This window comes from Alosa pseudoharengus, unplaced genomic scaffold (assembly GCF_046254945.1).
Source record: "Alosa pseudoharengus isolate Yale_2024_CS ecotype anadromous, Long Island Sound unplaced genomic scaffold, YU_APseudo_1.1 YU_APseudo_1.1_scf_14, whole genome shotgun sequence".
NCBI lineage: Eukaryota > Metazoa > Chordata > Actinopteri > Clupeiformes > Clupeidae > Alosa > Alosa pseudoharengus.
In genome coordinates this window covers 18,344,344-18,364,256 of record NW_027468609.1, presented here as the reverse complement: position 1 = coordinate 18,364,256, position 19,913 = coordinate 18,344,344, and the positions used below count along the sequence as shown (strand labels likewise).

The 19,913-nt window shown below is 46.1% G+C and overlaps 1 protein-coding gene across 2 annotated transcripts in view; it reads right to left on the bottom strand.

The window, feature by feature from the left end:
• Positions 1-492: 492 nt before the first annotated feature.
• ogdhb (oxoglutarate dehydrogenase b) overlaps positions 493-19,913 on the bottom strand; it is a 47,504-nt gene continuing 28,083 nt past the window's right edge. For both annotated transcript variants that reach the window (XM_076284048.1, XM_076284047.1), the window contains exons 5-23: positions 13,899-14,014; positions 13,285-13,439; positions 12,503-12,649; positions 11,734-11,824; positions 10,292-10,471; positions 9,921-10,049; positions 9,512-9,691; positions 8,785-8,937; positions 8,412-8,514; positions 7,144-7,272; positions 6,065-6,215; positions 5,382-5,509; positions 4,937-5,115; positions 4,273-4,344; positions 3,730-3,855; positions 2,865-2,937; positions 2,132-2,295; positions 1,568-1,722; positions 493-1,339 (exon numbers count right to left, since the gene is read on the bottom strand). In XM_076284048.1, the coding sequence (XP_076140163.1) occupies positions 1,219-1,339; positions 1,568-1,722; positions 2,132-2,295; positions 2,865-2,937; positions 3,730-3,855; positions 4,273-4,344; positions 4,937-5,115; positions 5,382-5,509; positions 6,065-6,215; positions 7,144-7,272; positions 8,412-8,514; positions 8,785-8,937; positions 9,512-9,691; positions 9,921-10,049; positions 10,292-10,471; positions 11,734-11,824; positions 12,503-12,649; positions 13,285-13,439; positions 13,899-14,014 (2,552 nt within the window). In that variant the 3' untranslated portion in view covers positions 493-1,218. The remainder of the gene's footprint in view (positions 1,340-1,567; positions 1,723-2,131; positions 2,296-2,864; positions 2,938-3,729; positions 3,856-4,272; positions 4,345-4,936; positions 5,116-5,381; positions 5,510-6,064; positions 6,216-7,143; positions 7,273-8,411; positions 8,515-8,784; positions 8,938-9,511; positions 9,692-9,920; positions 10,050-10,291; positions 10,472-11,733; positions 11,825-12,502; positions 12,650-13,284; positions 13,440-13,898; positions 14,015-19,913) is intronic.

The following is a 19,913-nucleotide window of genomic DNA, read 5'->3' as shown; positions in this document are numbered from 1 at the left end:
AAAAACCTGGTCTCTATCGTCAGCCCAGGCACCAAAAACAGCCTGGTTCAGCTTGGACCATGAAACAAACTGTTTCAGCCAATTTTTGATGAAATAAACATTTAGGAGAGTTTCAGTTGCACATGAGGGAGGGGCGAGCTATAGCTCTCTGTTTTGTTTGAACGTCAACAGAAGTGACATTACTCAACATCGCTTAGAGTACCTTTAAGTAGATGGCCTTGCAGTGGACACACACTCCTGAGCTGATCTGGAGACAGTGGTGTTGACACACTCAACATTCCAGGAGCTAAAACACTAGTCAGCCAAGACAAACATCCCTATTTTACAGTCACACATTTATAAATCGCGGCTAAGAAGAGGCTCTCAAACACAGGCACACACACACACACTATTTCTTTCTCTCTCTCACACATTCCTAAACAGGCTCAATCATATCCAAACAAATAAGTTGGACACACATGTTTTTTTTTTAATAATACTTTACAAATAATATTGTACTTGAAAAAAAAGGTTTATTGTTACATACATTCCTCATTGTAACACCTGTCAATTCATAGATAAGCCACGCCCCACTGTGGGAGGACTTAAGTGTGCGTCTGATGAGGGTTCCCCCTAAAAATTGCAAAAAATAGCGTTTTTTTCTTTCCTGTAATGTTTTTTTTTTGTCTTTTCTAGCAGTGCTCCTTAAAAGTATACAGTTATAACATAAATAGCAATAATAATAATTATTGTAAAAACAAAAAAAAAAAAAAACTGAAAAGGAATCCAGAGCAAAAGGTTGTGAGGTCATAATCAGAGCCATAAGCAAATAACTCCCAGAATGCAATGCATCTTAGACTCCGAAGCTAAAGGGTCGTGGCAGGGAAACACGTTTTGTGAGTTAGACATTTCGGTCGATTTGCACAGGTGAGGTGTTTTGTCTGGGTGGGCGTGATTGCCGTGATCTTTTATCTCCACAGCTTTGCAAAGTTATTGCTGTCTTTGGGTTGTTTATAAGGCCATTGGTTAGAACCCCTGGGCCTTAGAACTCCAGAGCATCCGGCCGGTTATATGTACATATACATAAACACGGAATGTGTATGTATATGTATTTTCTTTTTTATTAATTGTGTTTGAAAGGGTGGGTAGCAGGGGTGATTTGGGTAGGGGGGACGGTACTGCAGTGGCTTGAAGAGGAGAGCTGAGGGGGGAGCAGGCGGGCAGGGCAGGGGAGGGGGGCTAGGACTGGCCCTCAAAGGCGTTGAGGTTGAAGGCGGTATCCATGAAGCGCTCCAGCTCGTGCAGGTGGGTCTTCTTGTTACCGGTGGCTGGGGCTGCTGCGGGCCCACGGCCAGCATACCTGAGAACACACACACACACGGTATGAAAACCAGAAGAACCAGACAAAGAAAGATCAAGAGAATGAGGCAGAGAGAAAGAGAGTGAATAAGAGTGAAAGAGAAAGAAAGAATAAGAGCGAAAGAGAAAGAAAGAATAAGAGAGCGAGAGAGAGAATAGGTCATGAGCAGCTCATCATGTTGTGGTGTGATGAGCAAGAGAGAGAGCAGCGCTGAGCACCGGGACTCACCAGACGGGGCGGCTGCGGTCGATGGTGGTACGGATGCGGGGCTTGACGTAGTCATAGTAACCCTGGTTCTTGTGCTCCTCCTGGCTCCACAGCAGGTCTGCCTGAGGGTACTTATCAGTCTCGGCCTTCACCAGGTCAAAGGGGAACGGAGAGAGCTACACACACACACACACACACAGTTACACAACTCCTGATGCAATACAAGGGAGAGGCAATTGCCTTGATTCTGTGTCTTTCTGTCTGTGTGTGTGTGTGTATATATGTGAGATGATCTGAATCAGTACTGTCAGAAAAGTGAAACACCTGACTCAGTGAAACAGAAGGCAGTAGCCAGTAATTCAGAACATGTGTGTGTGTGTGTGTGCGTGTCTGGTGACATGCTACAGTGTAAAATTTGTCTACGTGAATGAGTGCGACTGATGTTGTTGTTTAAGTGCCGGGTACAGACGGGATTGGTTATTCCCATTCCAGATTTTATGGTATGAGGTGAAAGATGTGCCAGAAGTGGTCTGCATAATGTGTGAGTGTGTGTGTGTGTGTGTGTGTGTGTGTGTGCGCGCTTACTTGCTCAACGCGAGTGATGGCAACAGTGTCCTCCATGCCACGGTCCTTGCGCTCGCGTGCAAGCTCGTAGTACACCTTCCCTGTGCAAAAGATCAGACGCTTCACTCCCGCAGGATTCTGGGAAGCCGGACCCTGGTCTGGGATGATCCGCTGGAAGTGTGTTCCTAAAAACGCGCGCACGCACACACACACACACACACACGCACACACGGTGATTTACACATGCAAAGGCTGACTGCTGTGGACTACTGTGAAGTCCTTACACACACTGTGTTTATGATCACATTTATTGATATCTTAAGAAACCAAATAAACACACAAACGGTGACCATAGCAATAAGTAGTTTCACAATCAGGGTAATCGCTGTTATGATAATTCTGTGACACTTGGGCATCACAATTATAACATATTAGAGATAAAAGTAATTTAATATGAATAATTCAATTCAATGAATATGAAAGTGGTGTAGTTTTGAAATGAAACATCAATTTGAGGATGAAAATGACAGAATGATGTGTGTTGTGTTAACAAATGGTATTTCTGCACATTTTCCAATTGTCTAGGTGCTGCTAAGACTTGTCCTTAATAATCACGTACAGTAACCCAACACAGTCACATAAGTACACAGACATGTCCACGGATAACATCAAACGCTTACCACTGAGCATGAAACGAAATACATAACCAGATAATAATAAACAAACTGGAGGAAACAAGTAAAACCTGACTAACCTGGGAGCATGTCGTCAAAGCTGGACTTGGCCTCTGGGTGGCGCAGGAGAGATTTGGGGGTAAAAACGATGAGCTGCGGGTTTAAAGAGTGAAGAAGGAGGAGAGTATAGTCAGTGACGAACAACCCAACGTTAACTGCAGACTCCAAACTGCTCTTGTCTACAGGCCAAGTTATCTTCTCATATCAGCATAGATCCATGTTTGTTTCAGAAAATGCACCAAACATGGACAAAAACGAACTCAGAGTCTGGACACAAGGCTCCGTCTCTACCCGGACAGCAGAGCGAGTAGCAGCAGAGAGGTCCTGGCCCAGCGCAGCATCACAGCCTTACCTGGTGCTCACCTAGGCCTCGTACACTCCAGGGTCTGGAGCCCAGAGAGGATGCTGGGAAACCCACTGATTTTACATTTGAAAGTAGCATGGGTGTGTCTCCACCTTCCACGGTCGGGAAGGAAGGAAATGTCTAGCTGATAGTCGCACAGAGCGATTAGAGAACAGTGGTTGTGTCTACAGGCAGGTTTTGATGAGCTGCAGCTCTGTCAACAACTTAATTTTGGTGGAGTTGGGTAAACATAAACCCATGACTGTTAAAATGGTGTGGGTGTGTTTTGAAGTTTTGATGGAAAAGTTTTGACCGGACATAGTGTGGGTGTGTATATAGTTTTGACAGGATGTAGATCTGGCTCTGTGTGTGGGCAAGTTTTGACAGGACGGATGTGTATAAAAGGATGGGTGCGTATGAGAGGGGCAGTACAGACCAGAGTGGCTGGTTAGGTAAGCACCAGGCTGTGTGTTCAATGGGGTAGGGAGTGTGTGTGTGTGTGTGTGTGTGTGTGTGTGTGTGTGTGTGTGTGTGGGGCTCACAGGCTTGCGGAAGGGCAGCAGGATCTGACGACGCAGCACATGGAAGTAGTTGCCTGGATTGGAGCAGTTCACCACGATCCAGTTGCAGTCATACAGCTGCTGGACGGCAAAGTCCCCTGAGATGGCCTGCAGAGAGAGAGAGGGAGAGAGAGAGATGGAGGGATAGAGAGAGAGCGAGAGATGGAGAAAGGGATGGAGGAGGAGAAGACAGAAGGAGTGTTAGACATATACTGTAGCCACAGTGCCCTCCGGTGGCCTCAAGGTAGATTGTACAATGTCCATGTTTCTGCAGTCATTGGTGGGACACTGAATAGACTGCGTAGGCTGGATTAGGGGGGAACTAGGCAGAGCCCTGGGACGAACACACAATTACTGAATTCACCTACTTCTATCTGAAAATCTACAACCTAGGAACTGTTGGTGACAAAGGCTTTGCCTGTTATTGTTTCACAATTAACAGCCACTTCTCAAATGGCCTCAGTCTCAAAACAGACTACTGACAGTGGGCCTGGGGCCTATTACTGAGGTGAAAGGTGAACTTACAGGGAAGACATCAGGGTCATCGTTGCACATCTGCAGGAACCTCTCAGGGCGGGCAGAGGAGTGCTCAGGACCCTGAAGGCAGAGGAGGAACATTAGCGCTCACACACTAATTACATGTCTGACACACACACACACACAAACACACACAAACCTTCTCTCTCCCTCTCACACTCACACTCACACACACACACACACGTATGCTCGGCCACACACAAATACAAACAAATACATGTACACACACTCATACCTTCTCTCTAACACACACATGAAGACAACAGGTGGACACAGACTCCAGGTTTACAGAGAAGGCTAAAAGGCACACAGTAAAAGTGAAGAGTAGAGGGGCGAGAGTTTACAAGAGAGAGAGAGAGTGTATATGTGTGTGTGTGTGAAGTGAGTGAGAGTCTCTGTAAGTGTGTGTGTGTGGAGTGAGTGAGTGTGTGCGTGCATGCATGTGTATGCGTCCGTGTGTGGGTGTGTATTGGTGTGTGCGCGCGTGCGTGTATGCATGTGTATGCGCGCTTGTGGGTGTGTATGCGTGCGTGCGTGTATGTGCGCGCACGTGTGTGTGTGTGTGTGTATGCGTGTGTGTGTGAATGTGTGTGTGTGAATGTGTGTGTGTATGCGTGCACGCGCACGTGTGTGTGTGTGTGTGCGCACTCACCATGCCCTCCATGCCGTGGGGCAGCAGCAGCACGATGCCGTTCTGGCGGACCCACTTGGCCTGACCCGGGCTGATGAACTGGTCAATGATGCACTGGGCCGTGTTGTGGAAGTCCCCGAACTGGGCCTCCCACAGGATCAGAGCGTTAGGGCTGGCCATGGCAAAGCCCAGCTCGAAACCTGCAGCATGGGGACGGGGACGGACGGACACACACACACACACACACACACATCAGTTGAAGAGTATGCGTGCGTTGCATGTGTGTACATGTGAGAGAGTGAGACGTAAATACTGACCAAGCATATAGTCATCTGACAGGAAAGCAGATGGGGTGTGTGTGTGTGTGTGTGTGTGTGTGTGATACTGACTCAGCATGCCATACTCAGAGAGGGAGCTTTTGCAGAATGTGTTTGTGTGTGTGTGTGTGTGTGTGTGTGATACTGACCCAGCACGCCGTACTCAGAGAGGGAGCTGTTGCAGACAGTGTAGGGGGCCTGATTGGGGGCGATGTGGTTCATGGGGATGCAGGTCTTCTTGTCCACATTCTGGTCATGAAGAACGTGATGCCGATGGCTGAGGGCACACACACACAGTCAGTTATGCTAAGAAGTGTGTGCGTGTGTGATTCAAGTGGAATTTAACCACGCTTATTGTGGTGTACAGGAGAGTATATGGCGAAGTCTCAGCTATGTATGAGCATAGCCAGGATTCTGTAGAGCCAAGAATATACACACACACTAGGGCTATCACTTTTTCAAATAAAGTTCAAATGTCACGCGATGTGTTTGAACATATTCAGAATCTATCAGCCTATACATGTTCATATCATACCATATCATTAACTTAATTTACTGATGGTCAAGATTTACAATTCACAATGAACTGAACATACCATACACATGGGTTATTATTTATAATGATTTATATACAAATTTTTCAATGTTTTTTTGACATGAGTGTTCGAAAAGTGATAGCCCGAACACACACACACACACATATATATGCATGTGTCTGTGTGTGTGTATGTGGGTGTCACCTGAAAGTGCCTCTCAACGTCCTGTCCGCTGCGTCTGTGTGTGTGTCGTGTGTGTGTGTTTGTGTGTGTGTGTGTGTGCGCGTGCGTCTCACCTGAAAGTTCCTCTCTCCACGTCCTGTCCACTGAGGCGGACGTGGATGCCCTCTTTAAGCAGCGAGCCGAAGGCCATGTATTCCCCAAGGGCCCAGTCCACCATGCGGTTCTCCACCATCGTACCACGGCCCTTCAGGACACGGCTCAGACCTGACACACACACACAATATGAAATTCAGTTCTGCCGTAAAAGTTGATGTACAAAGCATGTTATGTAAATATGTCAATATCCACTGATAAGATATGCATGAGCATGTACATGAGAGCATGTTGTGTGTGTGATTCTATACTATATACTCTATATACTATACTTCTGTATGTATCGTACTCCTCCAATAAACGCCGCCCATACACTCATAATCCATAATCCATTTGATCATCTGTAGTTCCCCGTTGGTGGAACGTACTAGCAGTTCCTACCAGGGCAGGGATCTCTCTCTCTCTCTCTCTATCTTCAAAATCCTCCTGAAGACCCAACTCCCAAGAGTACCCCATCCTCTCCTAGCACTACAAATAACTGGACATGCTTAATCTAGCACTTATCACAACCTTCCTCCTAACCCGACTATCCCTCTTCTCCATCCCCTTACCCAACTTCGCTTGAACGGTCATTCTGTTCTCTGCGAGTGGTACTTATTGCTACACTAACATGTTCTAGTCACACTGTACCTTGATTGTTCCCTTCTTTGTACGTGACTTTAGAATAAAAGCGTCAGCTAATGACTAAACGTAAAACTCCACAGATAAGGTATATCTTCATGTTGTCATGTAGATAAGGTATATCTTCATGTTGTTCATGTATCTTCAACTTGTGTGAGTCAGTGTGATTGTTTATCTTTTTATAGACTGTACATTTCTGTATTCAAGCATTACTCAGTGTTAGTCATCTTCATGTTTGCATAGAAGCGTGACTACTGTATTCTGGCCCAAATATGTGTGTGTGTGTGTTTGTGTGTGTGTTCATTGCAGCTACAAATAACCTATGTGAGTGTGTCAGTGCATACCTGCGTGACTGTGCCATGTGTGTGTGCTAGTGTGTGTGTGCTCTGTGTGTGTGTGTTTTTGCTGCTCGCCTCACCTCCGTGGATGGTGAAGTCCTCCACGGGCACAGAGGAGGCAACCTTGCCGATGTGGTTGAGCTCCTCCTCGGACAGACCAGTAGAGGGGCAGCTCATGCTCTTAGGCTGGCCGTCCAGGGTGAAGAAATCTACACACACACACACACACACAATCAAAATTCCACTGTCAACAAATCAGTCAGTCACAACACGCTTACTCAAACTTTCACAGAACATTCAGAAAACAAACATTCAGAAACCCATACCTACCAGTGTTGCGCGGGTTTGGTCACAAGCGGCCCGCAGTCGCCCGATATTTTAATCAACCCGACAGCAACTCGGACCGCGAATATTAATTAGGACAAAATTATACCCGACCCACTTATTTACAAAATGTGTGCTTTTGGTTATAGCCTGCATGCAGTGTTACAGTAGGCCATTTCTGTAAAACAAACTAATTTATTTGCGAAACTTTATGCAGTAGAACTACACGCGGTAGGCATGCAGGACATAATGTTTGCGCAGGAGAGAGAATGAGAATAAGAGCGCAAGCACGCACGCAACCACCAAGGATTAGAACAGGATAAGATTTGAAGGCCATGGACATACATCTTTCTTTCGAAAACAGAAATGGTGAGGCAAGGTAGGCAAGATACATTGCTGGTCAAAACGTTAGCGTAAGAACTGGTTTATAATGCTGAATGAAGCACAAAGCTTACGTCCACTGTTTAAAGTCACAAACACAACGAACTAAGGTAACTTTTATGCATGCGCGAACCTATACATACCGGTAGATATGGCTGTGTAGTCTGTGCCATAACATTTATTCCTGCAGGCTGCCCGTTTTGGCTGTCATTCTTTTAAATGGCTTCACAAGAAGTAGGCCTAGACCATAACTTGTACTACTGTCATCTTCTTTAACAACTTTTCCCAATATTTCCCATAGCCTATATCGCTTTTCCTGAAGGGGTGTCTTTATTATTTTAACTCGCGTCTTGCTTGTTGCTACTGTTGACTTTACTGTATTGATCCTTTACTGTATTGATGCTAGCCTTCTCATGATATTTTAAGTAGGCTTATTTGTAGAAAATATATATTAAATTGATTTTAACTGACCCGCCCGCAAATGACCCGAATATCATTAAAATATTTTGTTTATGACTCATAACCGCGGGTGACCGCGGTCATCCGCGGGCGACCGCTTAATTTCGGGCAGACCGCGCAACACTGATACCTACAAGACAATCAACCCCCTTTGTAATTCAGACCAACACACACACACACTCACCAGGCCATGGTGAGTCCAGCCAGTGCTTGATGTGGAGGATCTTCTCGTCTTTGGAGCGTGCGTGGGCCTCCTCACAGATCTTATCATACTTGGCGATCTCCTCCTGCACACAGGAAGTCAGCATGTCAGCTGTTTCAGGTGTGGAGGACACACATTTTACTTTATTTGACTCTTTGATAAGTACTGAAACACACATTTGCCCACACACAGGCACGTTCACACACACACACACATAACTGACCTCGTATTCCTGCCGGGTGACCACTTTACTTTATTTGACTGACTCTCTTTGATAAGCACCGAAACACACACTTTCACACACACAGACGCACGCACACACACACACCACTCCCCAAACACACACACCACTGACCTCGTACTCCTGCCGGGTGACCACTCCCTCGGCGATGAGCTTCTCGGCGTATTTCTGCAGCACTGGCTTCTGCTTCTTGATCTGCTTGTACATCAGGGGCTGGGTGAACATGGGCTCGTCCATCTCATTGTGCCCGTTACGCCGGTACGACACCTGACAGGACACACACACACACAAATCAGAAATTAATTTACATAAAGGCTTGATGCCAGCCTAATTAATAGCCTTTGTACAAGCCAATGGTGAGTAGTTGTACATCTCGGCACAGGAGAACCAAGAGATGTTGACGTGGAGTGTATTTTGTTCTTGTGTGACAGAGAGAGTGGTCCACAACGGAGGCTGCCATGCAACGGCGCCCACCTGCTCATCGGGAGCACTGGGGTTAAGTGTCTTGCTTAAGGACACTTCAACAGGGTCAGAAGGAGTTGGGCTCGAAACGGCAACCTTCCAGTTGCTAGGACAACTCCTTTACCTCCTGAGCCACTGCCGCCCCTACAATTATTACTTACTTATTAATTATTAATTACTCATGAGATACCAACACAATCATCACCTCTAATTGAGCACAACAAAAACAACAAAACTTTCGAACTAGGCTATCTAGTCTTGAGCTACTTCTGATTGGTGGACCCAGGCTAGCAGCACCTGATGTGAGCTATTTGACGATTTCTTATGCCTCTTTTGATTGACTGACTGATTCTAGCAGCACGGCTCCTGATTGGCTCACCAGGTCGACGACCACGTCCTTGTGGAAGGTGGCTCTCCATTCTGCGGCGACGTTGCACACGTACATGACGGCCTCTGGGTCGTCCGCGTTCACGTGGAAGATGGGTGCGTTCACCACCCGTGCCACGTCCGTCGGGTAGGGTGACGAACGGGCCATACGCGGGTCAGTCGTGAAGCCGATCTGGAATCACACACACACAGAACATTCACATCTCATGGATTTTCAGAGCTCAGCTAAGATGGTGTACAGGCAATATAACTAATTTATGAATATATGAGGCAGCAGGTATGCCTGGAGAATGGGAACAGAGTACAGTGTGAGTGCGCGTGTGTGTGTGTGTGCACGCATGTGTGTGTGAGTGCGTGTGTGTGTGCACGCATGTGTGTGTGTGTGTGTGTGTCTGTCTTACCTGGTTGTTGACAACCACGTGGATGGTGCCGTGTGTGGTGTATGATGGAAGGTCACCCAGATTGAAGGTCTCGTAGACGATGCCCTGACCAGCGAACGCTGCATCTCCGTGAAGCAGGATGGACATCACCTGTACAGATGCACACACAGGCACAGGTCAAGGCCAAACATTTGGTGTGTGTGATTGTTCAGTATGACTGGGAGTAACAGGCGTGTATGTGTGACTGTCCAGTATATGTGTGTGTGTGGTGACTGGTAAGAGTATTGAGAGCCTGTGAGTGTTTGCAGAGTGCTGTGTGTTTGTGTGTGTGTGTGTGTGTTTTTGTGTGTGTATGTGTGTTTTTGTGTGTGTGTGTGTGTGTGCGTACCCACCCGGTTGCCCTCAGTGTCTCCACAGTAGAACTGCTCGGCCTTGGTCTTGCCCTGCACCACAGGGTCCACGGCCTCCAGATGGGACGGGTTGGCCATGAGCGAGAGCGTGATGTTGCGGTCAGTGACGCGGTTGATGCGCCGGTGAAACATGCCCAGGTGGTACTTCACATCCCCAGAGCCCTGGACAGAACAAAGGGCATCGAGAGGTCAGCGCGTCTGTCACCAAAGTGTCGGTCTGAGGTGCTCGCTACTGAATATAGGTTCACATTAGCCATTTTTGGGCTAAACAGATCTAAGAACACAGTTCATTCACAAAAGCCCAAGATCATATTCCCAAAATGCCTAAGATTATATCCCCAAATGCCTCAGATTATATCCCCAAATGCCTTGTTTTGTCCATACTAGAGATGTATTCAGTTTACTGGCATAGAGGGGTATGTAAAGCTGAAAATATTTCATTAATCGATGAATTCTTGCAGCCCTCCATCTTTGGATGATACCATCTGCCAAACAGCAGACAGATGACCTCCAGGACGGCACCAGTCCCGTCTTTATCTTAATTTATCTGTCTGTTGCTTTCATCCAAAGCGACTCACGGATGTCAATTAATAGCAAGGCCAGACTTCATAGTGCTCAAGGGCACAGTGGTGACAGCTGGGAATTGAACCCACACCGTTTCAGGCTACCTCATGCAACCGCCTCTACACTACCATCGCACACCTGTAACACATTTGTCAGGATCAGCTCCAGCCGATCACAGATGAAGACTAATTTAACACTACTGCCAGTGTCCCTGGATTAGCAAACACGCCTGAGATGTACAAATCCACTATTTTGCTCTAAGCAGCCAGGAATCTCCACAACAACAGTGCCAATATAAGATTGAGTGCTGGACCTGGATGTTTAGAAGCAGTAAACTATTGGTTTAGGGTGTAAGCACACATTGTTTAAAGAGTGGCTTACAGAACCACTGACGGACTTTCTCTGAGGCTGTGATAGTTCCTCAAGCAGGACTGTTGTGAGGACTATCTGTCTGGCCTACTGCTGCTCTGCCAAGATAAGGAATGGGAGGGGAAGATAGAGCAGGGGAGGGGAGGAGGGGAGAAAAGGGGAGAGGAGAAAATAGGAGAGAATAGGAGAAAAGGGGAGAGAAGAGAGGAGACGAGAGGAGAAAAGGGGAGAGGAGGAGAGAGGAGAGGAGAAAAGGGGAGAGGAGGAGAGAGGAGAAAGGGGGAGAAGAGAGGAGAGGAGAGGAGAAAAGGGGGGAGAAGAGAAGAGAGGAGAGGAGAAAAGGGGGGAGAAAAGGAGAAGAGAAAAGATAGGAAGGGAGAGGAGAAGAGGGGAGAAAATGAGAGGAGAAAGGGGGAGAAGAGAAGAGAGGAGAAAAGGGAAGAGGAGAAAGGGGGAGAAGAAGAGAGGAGAAAAGGGGAGGAGGCATATACCTCATCTGCGGCCTCCAGCTTGGAGTCAAACTGGCAGAAGATCTGTTCCAGCTCCTTCCTGATCACGTTGGCCAGCACATTCAGACGGCCCCTACAAGTCACAGAGACACACAGATTTTTTACACACACACACGGAAACATGCACAAACATGCGTGCGCACACACACACACACACACACACATACACAAACTTTATAGGCTAGCTTTCACACACACACTTTACGTTTGTCTTTGTCACATAATATGGTGTGTTAAAGTTTCTACACACACACAGCAAGTGTGTGCTGTGCTGTGCTGTGCAGTAGTTATGTGCTGCATCGCTGTGCTGTGCTGTGCAGTAGTTATGTGCTGTATCGCTGTGCTGTGCTGTGCAGTAGTTATGTGCTGCATCGCTGTGCTGTGCTGTGCAGTAGTTATGTGCTGCATCGCTGTGCTGTGCTGTGCAGTAGTTATGTGCTGCATCGCTGTGCTGTGCAGTAGTTATGTGCTGCATCGCTGTGCTGTGCAGTAGTTATGTGCTGTGCTGTGCAGTAGTTATGTGCTGTATCGCTGTGCAGTGTAGTGCAGTAGTTATGTGCTGTGCTGTGCAGTAGTTATGTGCTGTATCGCTGTGCAGTGTAGTGCAGTAGTTATGTGCTGTGCTGTGCAGTAGTTATGTGCTGCATCGCTGCGCTGAGCTGTGCAGTAGTTATGTGCTGTGCTGTGCAGTAGTTATGTGCTGCATCGCTGCGCTGAGCTGTGCAGCTGTGTGCTGGGACGTTGTGGAGACCTGTGGGGCATGCCCATGATGACACTCTCCACGCCGTTCTCACTGGACTTGTCGATGATGGTCTTCAGAGCGGGGATGAGCGACTCGGAGCCCTCCAGACCGAAACGCTTCTCAGATGACCACTTCCTCTGCAGGAACTCCTCAAACCTGTACCACAACACACACCCACATATAAGCATGACAACACAGCACAACATGTGTGTGTGTGTGTGTGTGTGCATGTGTGTTTATGTATGTGTGCAAAGGTGTGAGTGCCACATGTACACATAACTTCCCTGATGCACTTATGTAGCGTATGCAAGTCTGGATTGATGTCCAGGATGTGGACACTTGAAGCAACACATATTCTTATACCTTAAAATAACAGCTTCAAACTCATTCTGGTGCTTCAACAACTTATAAATAGTCTATGTGCACGAAAGGCTCTTCCTGTACACTCATTTATTTCCGGTGAAACGTTAACTGTGTTGTAACGGCATCTTCTGTTATATTCTGCTCGTAACATCTTCACTCCGACACTGAATATCTTGTTTGCCCAATAATAACAATTTTAACACACGCTTAGATCCTTCTTTACATGAGTCTGTGTGTGTTAAACAGACCCAACACGTCGGCATGCCTGTGAACACTCCTGAGTGAACAGTGCTTATGTGTGAAGCATGGTGTCCTGTCTATGCCTGCATAACTGTATGGTGTGTGTGTGTGTGTATGTATGTATGAACTGTGTGTGTGTGTGTGTGTGTGTGTGTGTGTGTGTGTGTGTGTGTGCGCCTGGTTCGTACCTGGTGGAGCGGACCATGCGGGCCAGCAGCGTCCTCTTCTCCTCCAGGCTGAACTGCATGACTCCGGGCTTCTCAAACTTCTGCCGGATCCACTGGCACTGATCCAGGTCGTTGATGAACATGAACTCCACGCCGATGTGCTGACAGTACGCCATCTGCAGCAGGCAGGGGGCAGCAGTGAGCGACGTGCGCAGGCGTGCAGCCATAGGCAACACGTGAGGGGTGTGTGTGTGTGTGTGATACATTTATTGTGTTTGCACACATGCAGGGGAACTGAAGCATGTTAATGTTTAACCAGTGAGATCCAGGAGCTTCTATATGGGATTGCGTAAGCACATGTTGTACATTTGAGCACACTGTACAGGTATGTACATTTGTATGACATGCTGTGTGTGCGCATGTGAGTGTGTGTGTGCACCTGCGACTGCGTTTGCACAAAATTTGTGTGTGTGTGTGTAACATACATACTGAATGTGTATTTTCTCAGGTTCTAAATGGTGCTCCAGATTTTTGTTCCAGAAGGTTTTTGTATGTGTGTTTGTATACATGTGTGTTTGTATAAGTGTGTCTGTTTGTGTGAGTGTGTGTGAGTGTGTGTGTGTGTGTGTCTGTACCTCCAGGCGGCGGATAATCTCCCTGAGGGGTAGAGCGCTCTCGCTGCCCCCGATGAAAGTAGTGGTGGGCAGCCGGAACACCTTGTCCAGATCCGACTCATCCAGACCGTAGAACCCTGACAGAACACACACCCAGACACCGGACGGAGGGGGAGGGGGGCAAGGGGAGGTCAGGAGATTGGACAGGGCGCCCCATTCCAACACCCCAACATCAAATACACAGTGGGCCAACGAAGACAGTCACACAAGGAGAAACATAACGTTAGTCGGGAATCACAAACACAGACACAGACACACACACACACAGACAGACACAACAATCTGTCAATCATCATTTCCATGTCATTAATCAAACAACCTGATTTGGGGTTTTGCGATGATGACAGTGGCACAGATTTCAGAAGCAGGTGATCACACTGACAAACCGACAGACAGATAGCACACAAAGCTGAAAAGTGGAAGGGGAGGGGGGGGCTTGAAGGCAACACTACAGAGAGACCGAGTGATAAGAACAACAGACAGAGCTTGGCAGAGAGGAGAGGCTGAAGCTCCAGAGTGGGGGGGTGGGGGTGGAGAGCGAAGGGAGGTGTGGGGGGTGGGGGGGTGAGAAGGCGTGATGGCGAGAGCCGTGTAGGATCAGGAAAGCATGATGATGACAGCCACACGGTGGAACAGGTGTGAGCAGCCACACAACATGCGGACAGCGTGAAACTGCACATCACACCAGGAACACACCACACCACATCAGGATACACACACACACACACACACCATAGTAGGGGAGACACACACACACCACATCAGGATACACACACACACACCACATCAGGATACACAGACCACATCAGGATACACACACACACACACCATAGTAGGGGAGACGGGAGACACACACACACACACACACACACACACCAGACACAGCACTCCAGGGGAGATACACACACACACAGGTCTGACACCCTGAGATGGTCAGGCTCATGCTGGCTCTGGTAATGACCGTCAGTCAGTGTTCTGCGCTCTCAAGAGCTCGCAATCACAGCAGGGCATGAGAGTTGGTCAATCACAGCAGGGCATGAGAGTTGGTCAATCACAGCAGGGCATGAGAGGTGGCCAATCTCAGCATGGCATGAGAGATGGCCAATCACAGCATGGCATGAGAGGTGGCCAATCACAGCATGGCATGAGAGTTGGTCAATCACAGCACGAGATGGCACGGGAGATGGCCAATCACAGCTCGGGATGGCATGGGAGAGGGCCAATGCTTGAGCAGCAAAGGAACGGCTTCCACTTCAACACTCCCAGGCCTTTACACATTCACCTTTCAGAAGAATCCATGCTTACAGCTATGGGACTCTTTCCCTACATTGGCAGCAGCTTCCAGCAGTAGCATAACAGGTTTTTCCTGATGTGTGCAGTCCCAATGCCTCCGGACTTAAGATTGTTATGCTGCATGGGGTGTGTGTGTGTGTGTGTGTGTGTGGGCGTATATATGCAAGTCTGTGAGGTTCGTAGCCTCTAGCTGTAGCAGCGCATGTAAAGTTTGTTTACAGAGCAAATGTGTGCAGCTCCAGTGGATATTGCTCACTCTCCTTTCTCTCTCTCTCTGTGTGTGTGTGTGTGTATTTGTGTTTTTTTTGTGTGTGTGTGTGTGTGTGTATTCTGTCATTAACCTCCGCAGGGGTAACCTCTGTGTTTACCGATACAGCACAGATGTGTGCACCCCCACTGATCACTGATGTGTACGTGTGTACGTGTGTGTGTGTCTAATGCCAAAGCTGGCACACACTGCTCTCTCACAGTGGATGTCACCCATTTCCCTGAAAAGTTCAACCTCCGCCACACACACACACACACACGGACACACCCACCAACACGTGAGCTGGACAAAATGTACTAGCAGGAAGAGATCCCACACCATAGGCCCTGCCTGACAGAGCAGGTTTAACCCCGCGTGCGCCACGGAACACAGGACTTCCTATGCTCTGGGAACTCTGTATAGGTCTTGATATATTTGTCAGTTAATGGCCACCTTACACCAAACAACTTTGACAAGATTCAGGAAAGATTCTTGAAAGAGTCTTTTGAGTAAAGCTTGAATGGGGGGCATTAGCTAAAAGACTACAATCTTTAAAAAATCTTTCCAAAATTTTGTCAAAGTTGTTTGGTGTAAGGTGGCCATAAGATGTTAAGAGAAATTAAACGAGCTGACTTGCAACATCTGAAATGTAATGCAACATAGGAAGGCTTTTTGCACACCTCTTTCGTCGGGCAGGTGCGTTGGATATAAGCAAAGATTGCAGATCAGGAGCTTAGAAAGAATCCCGCACGCTGACCATTTCGCAAGCAATTATTTATTTAATAAAAAATATTTAAAACATTTTTTTACCTGATGACTGTCTAAGACCGAAATGTTGTATTTTCTAAAATACATAATTGCTTGCGAAATGGTCAGCGTGCGTGATCCTTTCTAAGCTCAAACTCTGGAATGCAAACATGCCCTGACTGGCATCATGACCCTCGAAAAACATTCTGTCCCTCTTCATTTCCCATGAGTACCGTCTTAAGGGTGAACCGCTGTCATTAGGATGGGCTGATATTACAAGCTTAGTTTCACACAGGAACTCATCAAAAACCCCAATAGGAGTGTGTGTGTGTGTGTAAGTGCGTGTGTGCGTGCGCATGCGTTTGTGTGTGTGTATGTGTGTGCGTATATAAGCTTTACATGACATGAGTAGGGAAAATTATGTAAAGACTCATTGACACGCCTACGCATGCTGTGAGTAGAGCTTCCGTCCAGAACAGGCCATACTTCCTGATAAGGCGCCTAAATAAACCCACATATTCTCGCTCTCGCACACACACAGGGGCTTCTTGGCAGAACACACACGTATGAAATCTTTAGTGAGTCATACGCTCACAACCCTAGAGGGCCGATGTTTCTATATGTAAAGATTCCTCGAGGAGGATAGAGGGCATGCTGTAGCCTGCGACAGAGACACTAGCTGGTAGCAGGCAGTGACATACGTGATATGGCCTTGGCCTTGAAAAGTGCACCACACACACACACACACACACACACAGCAGGATTGACTTACATTACATAAGCACCTTTCCTGGCAGGGGACAGATTTATAGCGTGCGACTGTGTGTGTGTGTGTGTGTGTGTGTGTGTGTGTGTGCGTGTGTGATTAATTTAATGTCCCAAAACAAACCCAGCTGGGGTTCCGTCACGTCATTGGACCTGAGTGGGCACAATGTGCCAACAGGCACTAGAGCGAAGCCTGCTGACTTACATAAGCTCTTATCAGCTGTGTGTGTGTGTGTGTGTGTGTGTGTGTGTGTTCTAATAACCTTCCAAGATCAGCGTAACCTTGCTCTGCCGTAAAGACAGAGATTCCAAGATCTAAAACTAATCAACTAATTAACCTCTCATTAAGTAGAGACATTCGATATCAGCAAAGATTACACAACCCATAAACAATCAAAACTGAAAAGTGAACGTGCCAGAGATAGGGGGGGGGGGGGGGGGGGGGGGCTCTGAGCAAGAGCAAAAGAATGTGTGGAAGTGGTAGCACTGCCCTGAGAGAGCTGCCTGCAGGGTCCAATGACAGGCAGGGTCAAAGTTCAAAGTCCTGCCTAGGGCGAGGACATATCTGTGAGTGACAGGGGCAGCCTGACCGTGCTCAACTCCATACCTGCAAACTCAGAAGGGCTGAAAAAGGTGACATATTTCCGAAAGACGCCCCCCCCCCCCCCCCTCTCCCGCACAGAAGATTTTAAAAAGATTTTACATTTTAACTATTTCCATTACATGGACATAGGTAGACCTGCAATAATGAATATTGAATATTATCATATTATATTATAATAAACGTGCAGTAAGCAGAATTTAAATATGGCTGCATTTGACACTTTTACATTTTAAAATGACATAGTCCTAGCAGTAGGCCTACCAGCTGTTTTGAGTTAAGGCCATGTTTAGCCTAATTGAATAACTTAATGATGGAGAAGATATTTTCAGACCTGCCATCCTTGAAGAAATGTCAGTACTACCTCAAACCAGGGAAAACACATTGCCCACCTTGGCCTTCATGTATGCAGCCAAAAACAGACCAAACATAAATGTTGACAATCTGTTTTAAAGCCTAATCCTTATCTATAACAATCACTGGTGTTGATAGAAAGGGACTGTGGATATCCATTTTCTGGCCTCTATTCTAGCATGTCTGGTTTATTAGTACCTCTTTTCAATCCATTATTATTTGATCTATCCCTCATGTTATGTTGGTGTCTTTCTGCTCCTCTCGTGTCTACTGAGGCAGTAAAACAATTAAATTTACAGTTCAACTTAAATTTGTTATAGTTCTACCATTGCCTTTACAGTTCGACCATGAATATATCATAACTTGACTATGAACTCTCCCATTACTATGAACTTCATGGTCGCACGTCTGATGCGGACTTTAAAGTTTACAGTTAATAAGTAAAGATGATGATTGACTGCAATTTGTTTATAGTCAGACTGAGGTTTTCATAATTATGAGGTTTACTATAAAGTTTACAGTTCAACTAAACATTTTCAACTTCAAAAGTAAATCACATTTCTGGGATAATACCAGACTGTATGAAATAAAACATGAATTCCCTCTGTTTATATCCTTCACATTCCTGTGCTACCTCTAGGCTACTTTTAAGCCTATGCCATGTTTGATGTGGTCATCAAATAGGCTATGTTTACTTTCTCACATGTTAGGCTACTTGTATCGACTAAAGTTTAACAACATGACAGAAAAACAAACTTTTGATTAAAGAACACAGTGTCATCCATTATCATTTATCATGAACACATTAAAAGCAGTCATGGTAGAACTGTTAATAAATACTTCATGGTTGAACTGTAAAAGATCCATAAGTTGACAGTGTTACTATGAACTATCATAGTGAATTTTACAGTAAAACCATCAAATTACCACAAATAAATTAATGAGAATAGCAGCACTTTTTTTATGGAAGCCTTAGCTATGTAGCTATGACATCATGTGTGCAGGAAGACCATCTTACTCAATTTAGCTCTAATATTCTCAGGGTCCTTGACTCTATATAGTATAATAGCACCTGCCAAGGTTAGAAAGACTTCAGTAAACCTAAAACACCATGGAGGAATATCACAACAGTAGCAAATCAGAAGAGAGAATGTAGGAAAGCTGAACGTAAATGGAGAAACACTAAGCTTCAGATTAACTCATCTTCAAAAAGAGACTCCACATATATAATGTATAGGGCCAGGCATTCTTCATTAATTGTAACATTATTAACACATTAATAACTCCCGTGCTCTTTTTGCCATTGTTGATAAGTTAACAAATTCCCCAACAGAGCTACCTCAAGATTTCAAGTCAACAAAAATGTTTAATGACTTTGGTTCTTTTTTTCATCACAAAATTGAAAATATTAGAGTTCACCACAAGACAAAATGTAGCCTCCTTATCTGAATTTACTGCTATGATGGCCAAACCCTTGAAAAAACTGTGCTGCAACTTAGTTCATCTACAGTACCTGCTGTCTTGACGCTCTGCCTACAAACTTCTTTAAAAGTGTTTTCAGCTGTTTGGCATTTGAGCTTATGCAAATTGTGAACCATTCTCAGCTCAGGCATTTTCCCAGCAGCACTTAAGACTGCAGTTATAAAACCTCTCCTGTTGTGTTTGCGGTCAAATGTGACCGATTGACAATTCTTTTCTCTCAAAAATATTGTTACCTTATTCTCACTAAAAAGTAAAGAAAAATCTGCACACCTGCATGTACATTGGTAAAACTACCCGTCCACTTAAACAAAGAATAAGTGAACACAAAAGTTCAATTAGACGGAGAGATGAAAATTATCCAGTCGCTTGCCATTTTAATGATTGTTCACATCCTCCCTTAGATTCCAAGGTATAGAGCAAGTATTTTTACATAGAGGGGGTGATGTTGACAGAAAGCTCTGCCAACGAGAGCTTTTTTGGATCCATA